Below are 15,171 nucleotides of genomic sequence, written 5' to 3' on the forward strand. Positions count from 1 at the left end.
CCTCCACTTTTCATTTTTATTAAGTGTTTTGAAGACTTGGAATTTTGGTTAGTAAAATCTTATTTATTTGCCATATGTAATACCATAATATTGGTTAAAACTGCTCCATTTTAAATGACCTCCCAAAAAGAAAATTCTAAGTTATACACAAAGTCTGAATATGGTAATTTTAATATTCTAGCAGAAATTATAAAATAATTAGAATATAATGAATAATATGAATAATATGTAATAAATAGAATTTTCAGTATGAAAAAAATTCATCCTTAGGATACATAGTAAAAATAAAAAGAAAGGAGAGTATAATATGGGTTACAAATAGGTTGTTACAAATAAGTTGTGTAATAAGTTGTTACAAATACATTTATTCTTATAAATAAGTAATAATAGAATAAATAAATAACTTATAACTTACGATCTATTAAATTAAAATTTAGTTAATTTAAATATTATATAAATAAGTAATGATGGAATTAAATACATAACTTATAACTTACCAACTAAAATGAATTACAAAATAATTTTTTAAATAAAGAATTTAGTTAGCTTAAAACTAGTTAAATAATAGAAATATAAATATCGTATAACTTACACCCTGTAGTATTATTAATTATTAATTAGTTAGATGTAGATAGAATCTAAAGTATTTACTGTAAATTAAATATGTTACTTACAATCTAATTATTTAAATTAAGAATAATATATAATTAGTTGAATTATATAAAATATTAGACAAATAAGTATATTGTAGCCTACCATCTATAATATAATTAATTATTAAATAATTAGAATTTAGTTATCTGAATTAATTATATAGTAAAGAACTAAAGATTTTAATAACTGGTAACTTACTAACTACAGTATTATTAATTATTAATGAATTATTTATTAGTTATATGGAATATAACAAAAATAATAAGTAATATAGTGATTATTTAATTATAAGACAACTTATTAACTTACGAGCTAAATTATTTAATATAATTTTGTATAATATAGTTAGTTTAAATTATACTTGTATATTATAAGATATAATTATAGTTAGAATTTAAACATTTTTATAAATAAGATTTAATATTTCAGTTTGTTTAATATACCTTCAGATTCCTTAGTACTGCTTTCTTCAAATTCCTCAATTTCAAATTCTTCAGAGCTGTCTAGTTTGTTATATTGCACATTTTAAAATTCTAATTATATTAAATGTTTATATTACATATATGATTATTACCATGAGCCATTACTGTATAGTTATATTAAAATTCTCTTTAACTGGAAAGATAAAGTAAATATCTTTTTTCTTTTTTTTATTAAACGCTTTTATTAGTATGGATAAATATAGTAATAATATTTATGCAAAATGCATTGTGTAAAATGTTTCACAAGTACAAGCATTGCATCATTGCATGTATGACAACATCCAGAATATCCAGAACGTGTATCAAACATCGAGCCTAAAATTTTTCTTAATGCATAATGCATAATGTATAATATACAAGGTAAAGTTCATATACGGATATACCCGATAGGCTTATTATTTATTATTGAATGAAATCTGATAGGTTCACATGATTTCTAACTGTTCTTGGCGCAGATCGGTATAATCACGTGACTTCAGGTTAAGAAAAACCAGTTTAATTTTGAGCAAGCTAAGGTCGATATTTATATAAAATATTATATATATATATTTTATTTTTATTTATTAAATGTATTTATTAATAAGAATTATTAAATAATATTAATTCTACAAGTTATTACTAATTATTAAGTTCATTTCTGCAAAAAAAAGTAAAAGAGATGCTAGAAAGATCTTTTCTCGTATTAATTCTAGAGTCTCCTGCAACCCATACTTCGTTCTAGTATATATGCATTATATTTACGAATGTCATTTAGATTAAATTGGTTAGTCAATATATTATTATATATTGTTTAAATTGTATTACTGAGATTATGTGTCGCTTCCGAAAATTTCCCTCTGGAGTAAACATTTTTCAAAAGTGTTGCTCTTGTGTTATTTCTTTAGTCATCATTTCCGAAGGCTGATTACAAAAAAATAAGAAATGATGTTAGAAATAACTTAAAGTCCAACTTTATTAAAATTCAAATCAAAATTCTATATTTATACAAAAAGAAAATGAAGCATTAAATATATTTCTTAACAATAAAGAAAAACCCTCTTACCTATTCAAAAAACTTACATTATCATAAAGTTGAAGTCCAAAGTTAAAGTCTAAGGAAAAAAGAAAAAGAATTATTATTAACGTTTTTTAAAGTTAAAAAAAACTTTATCAAAATATTCACTAAAAGCCCGAGTTGTCTGAAAAAAAGAGAGAAAGTGAAACATTAAAAGTACACTTTATAATACTTGCCAGAAGTTTTAATTATGTGTTCGGTAAGTATTTTTGATAGATTTTTTTTAAAAAAAAATGTTATATAAAATTTCTCTTTCTCTTCTAGGACATTACTTTAAATTTAAAGTCGCGTCCTAAAAAAAAAGAGAAAGAAACATTAACGCTAATAACGTTTCTTAAAAGTTAAAGAAAAACCCGCCAAAAACTTACTACAAAATTAAAGCTGATCAAAACCTAAAACAAAAAGAAAAAGAAACGTAAATAACGTTTCTTTAGTTAGAGAACAAACTCCTATCGAAAACTCCAAGTTAAAGTTCTAGAGAGTCCACGTCCTAAAAAAAAGTCAATATAGAACGTTAGTACATCTTTAGAGAAAACAAACATCCCCATTGTTCCACTTACCAAAATGTTAGTTTATTTCAGTAAGAGATCTAAAAAAAAAAAGAAGAAACCAGAACGTGAGTAAGGCTCTTCAAACAAAAAAAAAATAACGCTTCCATTAATTTACATTTTAAATTTCTATTCAAAGTTTTAACTTAAAAAAGAAAGAAATAGAACGTTAATGACATTTTTAAAGTAAACCAAGTAACTTTATTTCTCTACCTACCCATTCCGGTTTCAAGAGCTAAGATTTTAAAAAATAAATAAAAATGTTAGCATGTTTCGTTAACGCAATAACACAATTCAAGCAAGACCCCTTATATACCTTCAAGTCCCAAGTTTGTCCAAGAAGTTCAGCGTCCTAAAAGTAAAAAAAAAAGTTTTTTTTTCTTTAGTAAAATATTCAAAAATGGAAACACACGAAACTTACCCTTAAGCTTTACATTTCAAGAAGGCGTCTATAAAAAGAAATAAGAAAGAATGTAATTACATTCTTTAAAAAAAAAACCATTCTTTAAATTCATCGTACAATTTATCACCATTTATTTAGTTAAAAAAAAAAACATTCCCATTATATTTACCATTTGTCTGATTCTAATAGACCTAAAAAAGAAAAGCATAACGTTAGTAATATCCCTTAAAGAAAAGAAACACTACTGTTATTCTACTTAACGAAATATCCTTTTTCTTTCGTCATTGTTGCAAGTAATATAGTGTAAGTTAGGAGACTTTTTTTTGGGGGTTTAGTTAGATAGCCAAAAGCATGAAACCGTTTTTTTTTTCTAAGTGAAAAAAAAAGTTTATGTAGGAATTGGTGTTACATTGGCCAAAATGAAAGTCTATTCCAGCTGAATATTTATTTTTATAGTTCGTATTTTTTAGTATTAAATAATTAAATTGATGATAAGTAAAGTCATTTAATATGAATTCGGTAAAAAATATCCAATGATTTATAGTCATTAATTAATCTAATTTTTGTCACTTGTCGTGACGTTTTGTAATTAACTTTTTTTTTAATTAAAAAATGTCGAACATGCTGTTTTATAATTAAAAAAATGAAAATCCCATTTTTTTTATCAATTTCGAATAAGATTATTGATAAAGGTGCTAGGGCTATTGTTACTATCGATTTGCGTCGGAGTCACGTGATAGCAACAGTAAAATAAAATGATATAAAATTAAAACTTATATATGTAACTTTAAAGTGTATATTATTCAAATAAACAATAACTTAAAATAAATGAAACAATACAAATAAATAAATACTAATTCATAAATCATAACAGAAAGATAAAATATTGCTGCCTCCACCGGCGATCTGCAATATTACCGATAAAATTAAAAACTAAACTAAACTAAAATTAATACTTCATAAAATCCTCCTTAAAATCCCCTCGTTCGCCCATTCTATTTATATTGTTCGTAATTTCGGTATAAATTATACCATGTATAAACTTCGTATAAATTACACTAGGTGTAAATTAAACTAAGTATAAGTTATAAAAAAGTATAAGTTACACCGTTACACCGCTGATCACTGGAATCTTATGCCACTTTCTTGAATCTTAGATGTGGCGCAAATCCGCGTAACACTATCAATGCAGATCCTATAAAAAATTTAATCCGTTATTTCTGTAAAAACTCCGTAAAATTTAGCCTTTCACGGATCCATTCACGGAAAATGTAAATAATTCGATAAATTCCGTGATACAAGGTTATTAATTCCGGAAATATGAGCCTTTTACGGAAAAAAGGTGTAATATAAAAAACGGATTTACAGGGAGAGGTGTGTAAATTTTTTTTTTTTTAAAAAAAAAAAATTCTCGTACTAAACTTTAACACTTATCAGTTATGGTAGTCAAAGTATCCATTCAATGATATACAATTCTTCGGAATAACTATATATGGATCCTTGCAGAAATTTTAATTGGAAAATCTCTTTGTAATTAAATTTAGTATCATTGCGAAAAGAGTCTACTGTATGCAGATCTTAGTGATTAACAAGTTAAACCTATTTCAACAACGTTGGCTTTTTGCTGTAATTCTGTTAAAACCATCAGTTAAATCGGTGTCACATTATTTAAAGTATATAGAAGTTAAAATTAATTTAATAAATTTTTATTTCTTTCGTAATTATATAAAACAATCGTGTAACATTAAAAAAATCTATAGTGAGAACTATAGAAATCCCTTACGTATGTATGCAGGAATTTCGGTGTTTATATAGTTCAGTTATATACAATCCTTAAATCTTTTTTTTTTAAAATAATCACATGGTTTCAAGCTTTCTCAATAATTATGTACTGTACAGTATATATCCAAATATGTGTATTAACCTTTTAATGAAAAAAAAAATTATTCAAGACTTACGAAACGAAAAAAACTAACGTAATAACTTCATACTCTAAGGCAAGGAGCATGATTAAAAATTTCTTCTAAAAAAGACTTACATCATTCAATTGTCTTCTCAATTGTTAATAATCTGTTTATATGTGACACAATTGCAATATGAATTAATAAAGTTAGTTCAATTATATAACAATTACAGTATTAATCCATTTATACATTAAATTTTATTAATATAATCTAATAAAGTTAGTTTTTTTTTGCAAGAAACCAGCTGATCTATAAAAGATAATCAAAAAAGTTAATATTTTTAATAACCTTTTTTAGACTTTCTTAGGATCTTTTCAACTTTGATTCCATGATGTAGTTTAGCCAAAAAACGGAGCTGAATTCCTGATTGCCAATCATCTTTAATCGCAGAAAATCCCCTGGAATTCCATGACGATCTACGCCTTAGCCAGGTCCGGATCACGTTGTGGTGGCTAATTATTTTTCGGCTAACTACACCATTATTTTGATTCCTCTTGGATAAAGGTAAATAAATATATAATTTATTTTTTTAAAAAAAAATTTTCATGAATGGCCTTTTATTTGTTTCAGCTTCAGTCTGTAAGTACATAGATAAGCTCCAGGGCTTTTTTAAAATTAACTTTGTAGAAACGTTTTACTAACGTTTCTTGCATGGACTCTATGGTTCAAAATTTTTTTAAAAAAAATTTGTTTACTTTGTTTTCTTTTATTTTTTTTTGTAGGTGTCAGTTTTTTATGCTTGGGACTTGAGTCTGGTAAGTTTCAAAACAAAATTTGAAACATTCTTTTATAATTTATTTTTTTAATCTCTCTTTTTTTTTTGTAAGTATCGGTTCTTTCAGCTTTAGGACTTGGATATGCCAATATGGTAAGTTTCTTACGAAACTTATCTGTAATATTGTTTTTTTATTAAAAAATTTTATCTTTTTTTTGTAGGCATCTGGTTCTTTTGGCACGATACCTTACTGTAGATTGGCGTCTTGGAATGAATTGGTAAGTTTCGAAGCAAATCTTTGCTTTGAACCTTTTTAAAATTTATTTACATATATATTTAATTATTTTGATTTTTTTTTTTGATTTTTTCTTTTTTTGCAGGTATCGGTAAATTGAGCTTCCCAGGCCTTGAGACCATAGGAGGATCAGTAAGTTTAAAACGGTTCATTTTGGCCCACTTTATAATATATAGAAGCCTGAAGAATCACGGTGGTTTCCAATTACATTTGTTGATCACAATTCACGTGTCACAATTATAAGGATACTTGTAATACCGATGTTATATTTTAAAGATAAATATTAAAAAATCATATAGTATTTTAAATTTTCAATAAATGACAAATATATTTGCGGCATATGTAAAAGATAAAAAAAAAATTTGTCTGATGTTTGTCAATAATTTGAATTGTGTAAATTGAAATCCCATGCCATATAATTAAAACCCGTGACATGCATCCATCTAATCTATTTATGGTTAAAACTATTTGATCCGTGTGCATTCCAATCATAATATTTTTTTTTTTTAAACCGAAAAAAAATTTTTTCTCCCTTTTCTTCTTTTCTTCTTTCGGTTTAGTTTTTTTTTTCAAACTGAAAAATTCGTTTTTTCTCACTCTTTTCCCGTTTAGGTTTTATTTTTTTCTCAAACTGAAAAATTTTTTCTTAAATATCCCATTGTTTCGGTCTTTTAAGACCGATTTTTTTTATATTATTTTTTTTTTTCGATCTTTTTTTAGACCATATTGTTATTTTTATTAAAAAAAAATTTTTTTTTTCACACATTTTGGACCGAATTATTGTCCTTTTTTTCAGAATTTTTTTCAGTACTTATTTTTTCTTTCAGATTCCTTTTTTTTCGGAAATTTCCCTTTTTTTAAACCGGTTTCTTTCTTTATCCTTTTTCTTTCCCCAAATTTTTTTAATTTTTTTTCTTTTTCTTTCAATTTTTTTATCATTAAATAAAGAAATAAAATATTATATTAAATATATTTACAAAATTATTATTTTTTTAAAAAAAATCAATATAACATGTAGGAAAATTGGCCGACGAGATTTTTTTTTTTCAATTAAATTGAACGCTGGATAAATAGTTTGATTTTCAAATTCATAAAAATCAAAAAAAAATTTGATATTTTTATAATTAATTAATTAAAGAAATTGTTGATTTAATAATAGACTATTATAACCAAATCCATATCCGGAATTCTCTAAATAATCACCAGATTTTTGAATAAAGAATTTTATACAAATAGTTAAATTAATAATTTATTGAGTAAAATGAGTATCAAAAGAATAATAATAAATGAAATGAACAAATTTTAATACATTTAATTGTTCAAATATTTTTCCCAAGTTGGTTATAAGTTTAAGATTGACGTAAAATAAAATAATAAGAAATAATTATAAAATATTAATGTAATTAATTAATAAAAATATTTGTAGTATTTTCATATAGATATTAAAGTTTTTTTGAAAATACTACTAAAAAAATTAATCAATTTTTATTGATAATTATTTTTTCACAATTCCTTAATTAATCCGAATTTCATTCTATACTCAAACGTCAAATCATTAATATAAATAGCTACATTATTGTAAATATAATTTAATACATATTACAGTATTATTTTATTATTTTTTGTTAACTAATTATTATCATATTAAATTCCTTATAAACAAAAAATTATCTTTAATTTACTTAGTATTTTACATTATAATACTAAATTTTTCTTATTTAAACAAACTCATTGGTCTCGGTGCGAAGGTGCGAAGCAACTAGTATTTACTATATTTTATTTATTATATTTTCAACATATTTAACATATTTACAAATATAACGTAAATAACTTTATTACATTATTATTTATATTTTCAACATATTTTGATATCATATGTTTGATTACAATTTTCTTTTAAATGTTTTGCCATTATGTTGGGATTGGGTATAATTTTTCCGCAGTAAGGACATGGTTTAGGTCCATCCAACTTCTTCTCCTCTGCTATCTTTATATCAGCGATTAAATAATAGAATCATTAGCAACATTCATTAATAAACAATACACATCATATTGGAACTTTCCAAAAAGTGACAGTCAAATTAAAACACAAAACCTTATTACTCATATCATTCGAAGATTCCGTAGAAGTAAATGATTCATTTTTAGCGGAAGTGGAAGTAAAATCTACGTTATCTGACATTTGCGTTGTATTTTATACGTTCGGAAAATGTTGAAAAAATTGGTGAAAAATTATAGTCGGTGAAAAAAAAAATTGATGAAAAAATTATTTGCGAAAAAAGTGGGCAATTGGTAGTATATATGAAAAAGTATACTGTTGTACGAACACAGCCTACCAGCCTAAAATCACCGAGGGGTTAGCCATAAATGATTCAAATAACAATAATAATTGAAATAATGGTCAGACTATCTATTATTAGACTATTCAGGATTAACCTTATTTGATCATAAATTTTTTTATCCACTTCCCACACAATTTTTTCACTTTTCACAATTAATTACAATGAAATTATTTACTAGTGGAAAAAAAAATGAATAAAAATATTTATTAGAAAGTTGGACGGACACTTTTAGTTGTTCAGCAGTATTATTGAACTCTCCGTTTTTTCCCATTATTCTCTCGTATTTTCTTAATTTTAACAATATCACTTAGATACTTTGTATCACCCTTCGGGATTTCTCTATCTTCCATTTCTTCTTCTTTAATAATAAACCTTTCTTATATTATGACAACTAATACAAGTTTTATAAATACCATTGTCTTTAATTTTCTTTTTACAAGAAGTACACTTATAAAATATTCTAAATTTAAATCATTTATTTTGCTTTACTAAAAAATATATCGCAATATTTAATTTAAAAATCACTATATTAGAACGTACCATGGTTCTACTTCTGATTTTCTTTATTACTATTAATAATATTATCATTTAGTTTTAATTTTATAATTTTTCTTAAATTTAAATTATATCAATTCGGATTTTGAAATCTTCTCATCAAAACTTCTCTTGATTGTAATTAGGATACTTTCTACCATATTTAGTTGCTTTTATCAAATTCAAATTTGAATTAAACATATTATAAGTAAATAATAAAAATCACTGACACAAATCTTCAGAAATAAGATGTAAAAAGGTCTTCTCAATATATATATTTAGGATTAAGTACGTTCATTATGAAATTACAATTGTATTTTCTCTTTGATCATTTATCAGAATTTTTATTCTTTGTTGAAAATTTTTTATTTAAAAATGCATCTCCAAACCAAAGATTATTAAATGGTTGTTACCATTTTTCTATTTCTTATTATTAAATTTCTGCTAATATTAATTTTTCTTCATCATGATTAGGCCACACAAATTCAATTTTTCGGTTCACGTAACATTGAAATTTAAAATTGATCCGGGGACCCGGGTTTATTGTTTATTAATAAAAAAAGTTATATATAAAATCGTGACATCTGATTGGTTGACTTTTAAAGGGGAGGGTTTATTTATTTATTATTTATTTATTTTATGTGAAGAATGGCAGGATTATCAAAAGAGCGATTTAAAGGGGAGGGTAATTAAAGAATTTATTTTCGCTCCAAAAATTACAAAGTTCTTAGCCCTCTATATCGCACTTCATACTTTTCTCACATTTGTTCGGGAAAAAAATAGACTAGAGGTATCTTTTTGAAAATTAATATGTCGTGCAGACTAACTGTGTGATACATTTACTTTTATCGCACAATTTGTGGCTCAGCAAATTTTCTGGATTATTGCTCCGGACTGATGATTATTGTTCCGGACTAAATTTTCTGCATTAACTCTATTACTTTATTATAGCAATCATAATGAATGGCAATACTAATAAATCTCCTACGAAAGAAACACTTACTAATTTATATGAGTGGCTATTTTATTTGGAAAAGAATATAATAGTAATTCAGGATAAACGCGGTATTGATGGCAATGCTAATCGAGCAATGGCATGTCAAAGTAAGAGAGATTTTACAAAAAAAAAATGCTTGCTGAATCTGAAATATCAATTCACGCCTTTCCAGAGAATGTTTTGGAGGAAAAAGTCCAATCAATTAAAATCCTAAAAAAAGGAAAGGAAAATTATAAACAAGGATTGATGAAATGAATAAAATAAAAATATACCTACTACCTCAAAACGCCTAAATAAACCCAAAGAAGAAAATTTATTTCAATAACAATAGGCTAATAAAAAAAGAAATAATGATAATATGAAAATTTGATAAAATAAAAACCTTGAAGAGCCAAACTGAAACTAAATAATGAAGAAAACCTTAAGAGATAGAATTGACGAAATGAATGTAAACAAATGACATTTCCATCTTAAAGCACCTAAATAAACCCTAGAAATAGAAGAAAATTTATTTAATAATGATAAACTAATAAAAAAGAAATAATGCGAAATTAATGAATGGGCAAAAATTTTAAAATTAACTACCACTTTGAAGAACCAAATCTAAAGAATGGAGAAAAGCTCAGACAGTAAACATAAGCCAAAAAAAAACATTTACAACTACCTTGAAGCGTCTAACCAAAACTTGGAGCCAATAAAAAAAAAGATTGATAATAGTTTGTAAAACTTAAAATTTGAAATTTGAAAATGTGGTTTGACGGTTGAAGTACGATCACCAGTGTAATACTGTATGATGCACATCTGCTTACATGGATCCATACTATTTTTCTAAATTGAGTATAGCACTGTACCATACATACAATGAAGGTTATATCATACTTATCTATATACTCTTTGTTATAAAGGATTTAAAAATACTGTCAGGACCATTTGACGATTTTTATATTATTTTTCAGTTAATATTAAATTTTAACCAAATTGATAAAGAATTTGTTAAAATAATGGAATTATACAGATAATAACAAATGTAATATCATATGTTCAATTTTAACATGACTTAGGCTATAAAAAACCAAATTTTAAATATTTTAAATAATATAAATAAAAATTTTTATTGTACTTTAAATTATTATTTTTAAAACATAAATAAATAATGTTCATAGTAGTACCTCTTAACTAAAAACCTCCAAATTGAACAATTGAGAGCTAACCTAACTTTTTTATTTCCTTTATAACCAAATTTTTCTTTCCTAATAGAATACCAACCATTATTCAAATACATAATTTATCTTTGAATTTTTAAAGTCATAAAAAGTTATTCTTTAAATATCTCTAATATACATTATTACAATTCAAAGTATTAATTGTAACTATACAATTTAGATTATTTCACATTATTACCATAGAAGCATAGATAAATCTCCTTTATATAATATATCAAAAATTTTCATATAACTATATTTTAAAATTTGGATATCATATAATCTAAATTCCTCTATATCTTTCGAAGAAAACCAACTTACATTGAATTTATCAGAAATAGTCAAATATTTAACTTTTTTCTTTTTCATAATATATTCCTTTATACAAGGATAAATAGTTACATAAAGATCATGACTTTCATTTTTAATTGACAATTCTTTAATAAAAGTATTTTGAGAATTTTTTAAGAATATTTCTAAATCACTTTCATTAATTGCAAGACACAAATTCTAATATTCTAATTTAAAAGGAAGAATTTGTCCTAAATTTTGTAATATAATTGAATGAAAATCATTTGTCATATTAGCGACATAACAGAGATCAATTGAAAGATAATTAAGACTTTGTTTAATATTTTCAATTAAATTGAATACTAAGTTAATATTCCGATAATCCCACAATAGGTGTAAGTATAAAGATTTAATTTTACTACAATATTTTGTAACTGATTTAAATAATTGTAATAATTGTGGTTCATTATCTACACGACTTTCAAAATTTTCTAAATAACAACCAAAATGTTGTAATAGCAGATCATATGGTTCAAATTGTGATACTTCATGCAAAAATAAAGATTTCAATTTAAATGGTTTATTAATATTAATAATTTGTTGAACAAATTTGGTATCTAGAGAATAATATGAATTGATTCTAAAACATTTAATTGATTAAATACTTCATTTAAAATAATTATATTTTTAAATTCAATATCATCAAATATGATTGTGTTTAATGTATTTGAACAATTAGAATTTTTTAATGATAATAATGATTGGTTCAAAGGAGATCTAAATAATATTTTTCTAAGATTCTTTTGAGATTTAATAATTTGTGATAAACCCATCATTTGTTGATGTTCGTAGTTATTATAACATTGATATGATAGAGATGAAATTGAGTTGCAATTAGAACTTAAAAATGTTAACAATTTTATTGTAGATACAGACATTTCCAAATGACCTAATTTAAAATTTTTTATATTACCAATGAAATTTGAATTTTGTAAAATCAATTCAAAAATATCATCAAAACTACCATATGAAACATGCAAACTATGTAAATTTACTACATTTTCAATGAATAGTTGTATTAATGATCTACAAATTAATTTTGTAAAGTTTGACTTTCGAAAATTTTTAGTTGCTAAAGTTCTATCCCAATCTTCAATAGATTTACTAATTTTATATATATTCAAATGTTTAATAAAACTAGAATATTTAAATAATGTATTTGAAGGAAATAAATTTTTATCCATTCTATATTAAATTAATTTTGTTTTCTCATCATCATTTAAATCATATAAATAAATTTCAATAAAGTGAAGATTTTTAGGACGCATAAATGAAAATGGATTTTCCCATAATAATGGAATTGCTGAATTACACCATAATCTATTAACCAATATACATGAATATAGTATTCTATAATCTTGACGAAAATATTGTAAAATTTCACCTAATAATTCTGGTAAAATCTTTGAAAATGCCATTACGTTAAGCAAAAAGGAAAGAAGAAAAAAAGGGTTTGGGCGACAACTTCGTTTCGTCGCACAAGTATTTATGCAACGTTTAAATTTCTTATTGGTTCCTTATTATACAGATCCTTATCACATGATGATCTTCACTATTTTCCGCAGCACATCAACATGAATTATTTTTTTCTATTTTAGCGTACCTGCTGATTTATCACCTAGGTTATTTCGGTATCGTTCATGGGTCCCTGACCGATATCAGTAATAAAAAAGGGAGACAGAAAAATCATATGACTACTTACCAAAATCCGCAGCATCCAGTATTATTTAAAAAAAAACATAAATAGGGTTACAGTACTGTAAAATCTCCAGGTAGTACTAAGAAAATCGTCAATTCTCGAGACAACTTTTGGGTTCCGTTGCAAGTGTAGTATGTGAAACTCTTCATTCGAATTTTAAATTTGTATGTTCGCTATTTATATTTAGAAAGACAGACATCATAAAAATTTAGTTTGATTTCAAATTATTATAATTATAACGGTAAAAAACATAAAAGATTAAACGTTTAAAGCATAAGCATTATTACGGGTCTGACGCTAAGTCGAAATAAGCTGTAAGTAAGTATAGAAGCATAACAAGTATATCAGTCTTTTTCCGAAACTTATTCTACTGTCAAAAAAAGTAACAAGAAAATTGAAACTCATAAAACCCGGTATAAATTGGGTTAGAATTTACTGTATAATTAGGAGTTTTTGAGTTCTGTCCAGTTTTTTTAAAATTGAATCTAAAATAGCCCTGTTCATTTCCGGTCGGTTGCATTTTTCAGTCAGATTTTGTTGTACAAAAATTATCCAATAAAAATTTTTTTATTTTCGATCGCAAATTGAACTGCTTTAGATTGAAATTTAGTTCGAACTCCTTATATTTGATATATATATTTTTTTTAAATGTCACGTAAACAGAAATTATCTAATTTTGGTTGGCGAAGTTCTCAGCCACGTGATAAACTTACCGCACTCTGCTTCTATCAGGTCAAGAGGATCATTGGCTGGAATCCCTACACTTAATCGTTCGAATAACCAGAGAGCCGTTCTTTTGTAAGACCAGTTATGGTATGATAAGTCGATTCCTAAACCGAACTTCTTTGTCTCCTGTAGAAAGGAATTCCACTCCTCGTAGATTCTCTGATATGCTTCTTCAAGAGTTTCATATACTCCAGTCTTACGGTTCTTCTCAACAGAGATAAAGGAACTCTTGGAATTCTTAGTTTTTTGAAACTGCCCAATTGTACAAGACTTAACCGTTTTGCCATTATATATTGTGACTATATTATTTACTCCATCTTCATGATACACAATGGGTAGATTACGCTTCCTATCTAATTTACTGGGATGGAGTCTTCCGGGATTTAACGCGAGGGAGTAGTGACCCTCAGACAGAATGAGAGTCGCATGTCTATCGAACTTACTCTTAGAGATTCGGGTAATATCCCCCACGATATTAAGTGCGAGACTTCCTGCGAGTTGTTCGATCTTGTCTATGCATGAAACTGGGATGGGAGCATCACGATTGAGACCTAATGCCTTTTTGATATACTCGGGTTTTTCGACTGACTTTGGCATTTTAGAGAATATGCCGTAAATATTTTTTAGGCATTCATACAGGCAATCATTTAGCTCCCCATTGCATCCTCCTGTGGTCAGTGGACTATCTCTCGCATAAATTATAAATTGTTCAAAATAATCGGGGTCTGCGTCATCTGGTAGTTGTGCTTCATCATAATGGTCTAATAATGAAAAGAGGCTGGCTGGTTGGTTTCCTGATGTCCATCCACTGGGTTTCCAGTTTTCATAGGGAAGTAGAATCTGGAACTTTCTATCTGGAAATCGTGCCTGGAGAGTCTGACCGAGTCTGATGATAGCTCCTCTGGAAAAGCAGGCACTGGAATACTGAAGTTCCTTGATGTCAGGTCGTGTTGGTAAAGTGCGAGCGATTCTTGAGTATTGCATTTTTATGTATATGATTTGTTTTCAACTATAAATAATATGTTTCTATATATATACGAAAAAAAGAAATAATCTCAAATAGCGCTTACAATAAGTTGTTGATAGTGCCCTCAGTATCCTCTTCATCCCAGTCATCGATGATTCCATTGGCGGCCTCCCATTCACGTTCCATATCGGTTTTTGAACGTTTCTCGGGGATCTCTTGTGCTTTTCCCTTATTTACC

The 15,171-nt window shown here is 25.8% G+C and overlaps 4 protein-coding genes across 4 annotated transcripts; 1 reads left to right on the top strand and 3 right to left on the bottom strand.

Annotated features, from left to right (window-relative positions):
• Positions 1 to 5,650: 5,650 nt before the first annotated feature.
• OCT59_015678 (uncharacterized protein) lies at positions 5,651 to 6,137 on the top strand (the record flags this gene model as incomplete). Its single annotated transcript, XM_025328004.2, has 4 exons — positions 5,651 to 5,684; positions 5,828 to 5,860; positions 5,933 to 5,973; positions 6,042 to 6,137. The coding sequence occupies 4 exons, from the start codon at positions 5,651 to 5,653 to the stop codon at positions 6,135 to 6,137; spliced, it is 204 nt and encodes a 67-aa protein (XP_025168625.2).
• Positions 6,138 to 7,917: 1,780 nt separating this feature from the next.
• Positions 7,918 to 8,365, bottom strand: OCT59_015679 (uncharacterized protein). The gene is made up of 2 exons (XM_025328003.2): positions 8,211 to 8,365; positions 7,918 to 8,102 (listed from the first exon to the last, which is right to left on the bottom strand). Exons 1-2 carry the CDS (start codon positions 8,295 to 8,297, stop codon positions 7,971 to 7,973), a joined length of 219 nt encoding a protein of 72 aa, XP_025168624.1. The 5' UTR covers positions 8,298 to 8,365; the 3' UTR covers positions 7,918 to 7,970.
• Positions 8,366 to 12,098: 3,733 nt separating this feature from the next.
• Positions 12,099 to 12,725, bottom strand: OCT59_015680 (uncharacterized protein; the record flags this gene model as incomplete). The annotated part of the gene is made up of 1 exon (XM_066140192.1): positions 12,099 to 12,725. The coding sequence occupies one exon, from the start codon at positions 12,723 to 12,725 to the stop codon at positions 12,099 to 12,101; it is 627 nt and encodes a 208-aa protein (XP_066002997.1).
• A 1,063-nt stretch (positions 12,726 to 13,788) lies between these two features.
• On the bottom strand, positions 13,789 to 15,119 carry OCT59_015681 (uncharacterized protein; the record flags this gene model as incomplete). Its single annotated transcript, XM_066140193.1, has 3 exons — positions 13,789 to 13,859; positions 13,954 to 14,936; positions 15,037 to 15,119. The coding sequence occupies 3 exons, from the start codon at positions 15,117 to 15,119 to the stop codon at positions 13,789 to 13,791; spliced, it is 1,137 nt and encodes a 378-aa protein (XP_066002998.1).
• Positions 15,120 to 15,171: the final 52 nt, after the last annotated feature.

The sequence above is a fragment of the Rhizophagus irregularis genome, chromosome 23 (assembly GCF_026210795.1).
Source record: "Rhizophagus irregularis chromosome 23, complete sequence".
Taxonomy (NCBI): Eukaryota; Fungi; Glomeromycota; class Glomeromycetes; order Glomerales; family Glomeraceae; genus Rhizophagus; species Rhizophagus irregularis.

What these genes read in the sequence shown, in the direction of transcription:
- OCT59_015679 (XM_025328003.2), bottom strand. Translation starts at nt 8,297, where the DNA reads ATGTCAGATAACGTAGATTTTACTTCCACTTCCGCTAAAAATGAATCA. An exon ending in CGAATGATATGAGTAATAAG is followed by an intron (nt 8,103 to 8,210) that starts GTTTTGTGTTTT and finishes GCTGATATAAAG; the next exon opens with ATAGCAGAGGAGAAGAAGTT.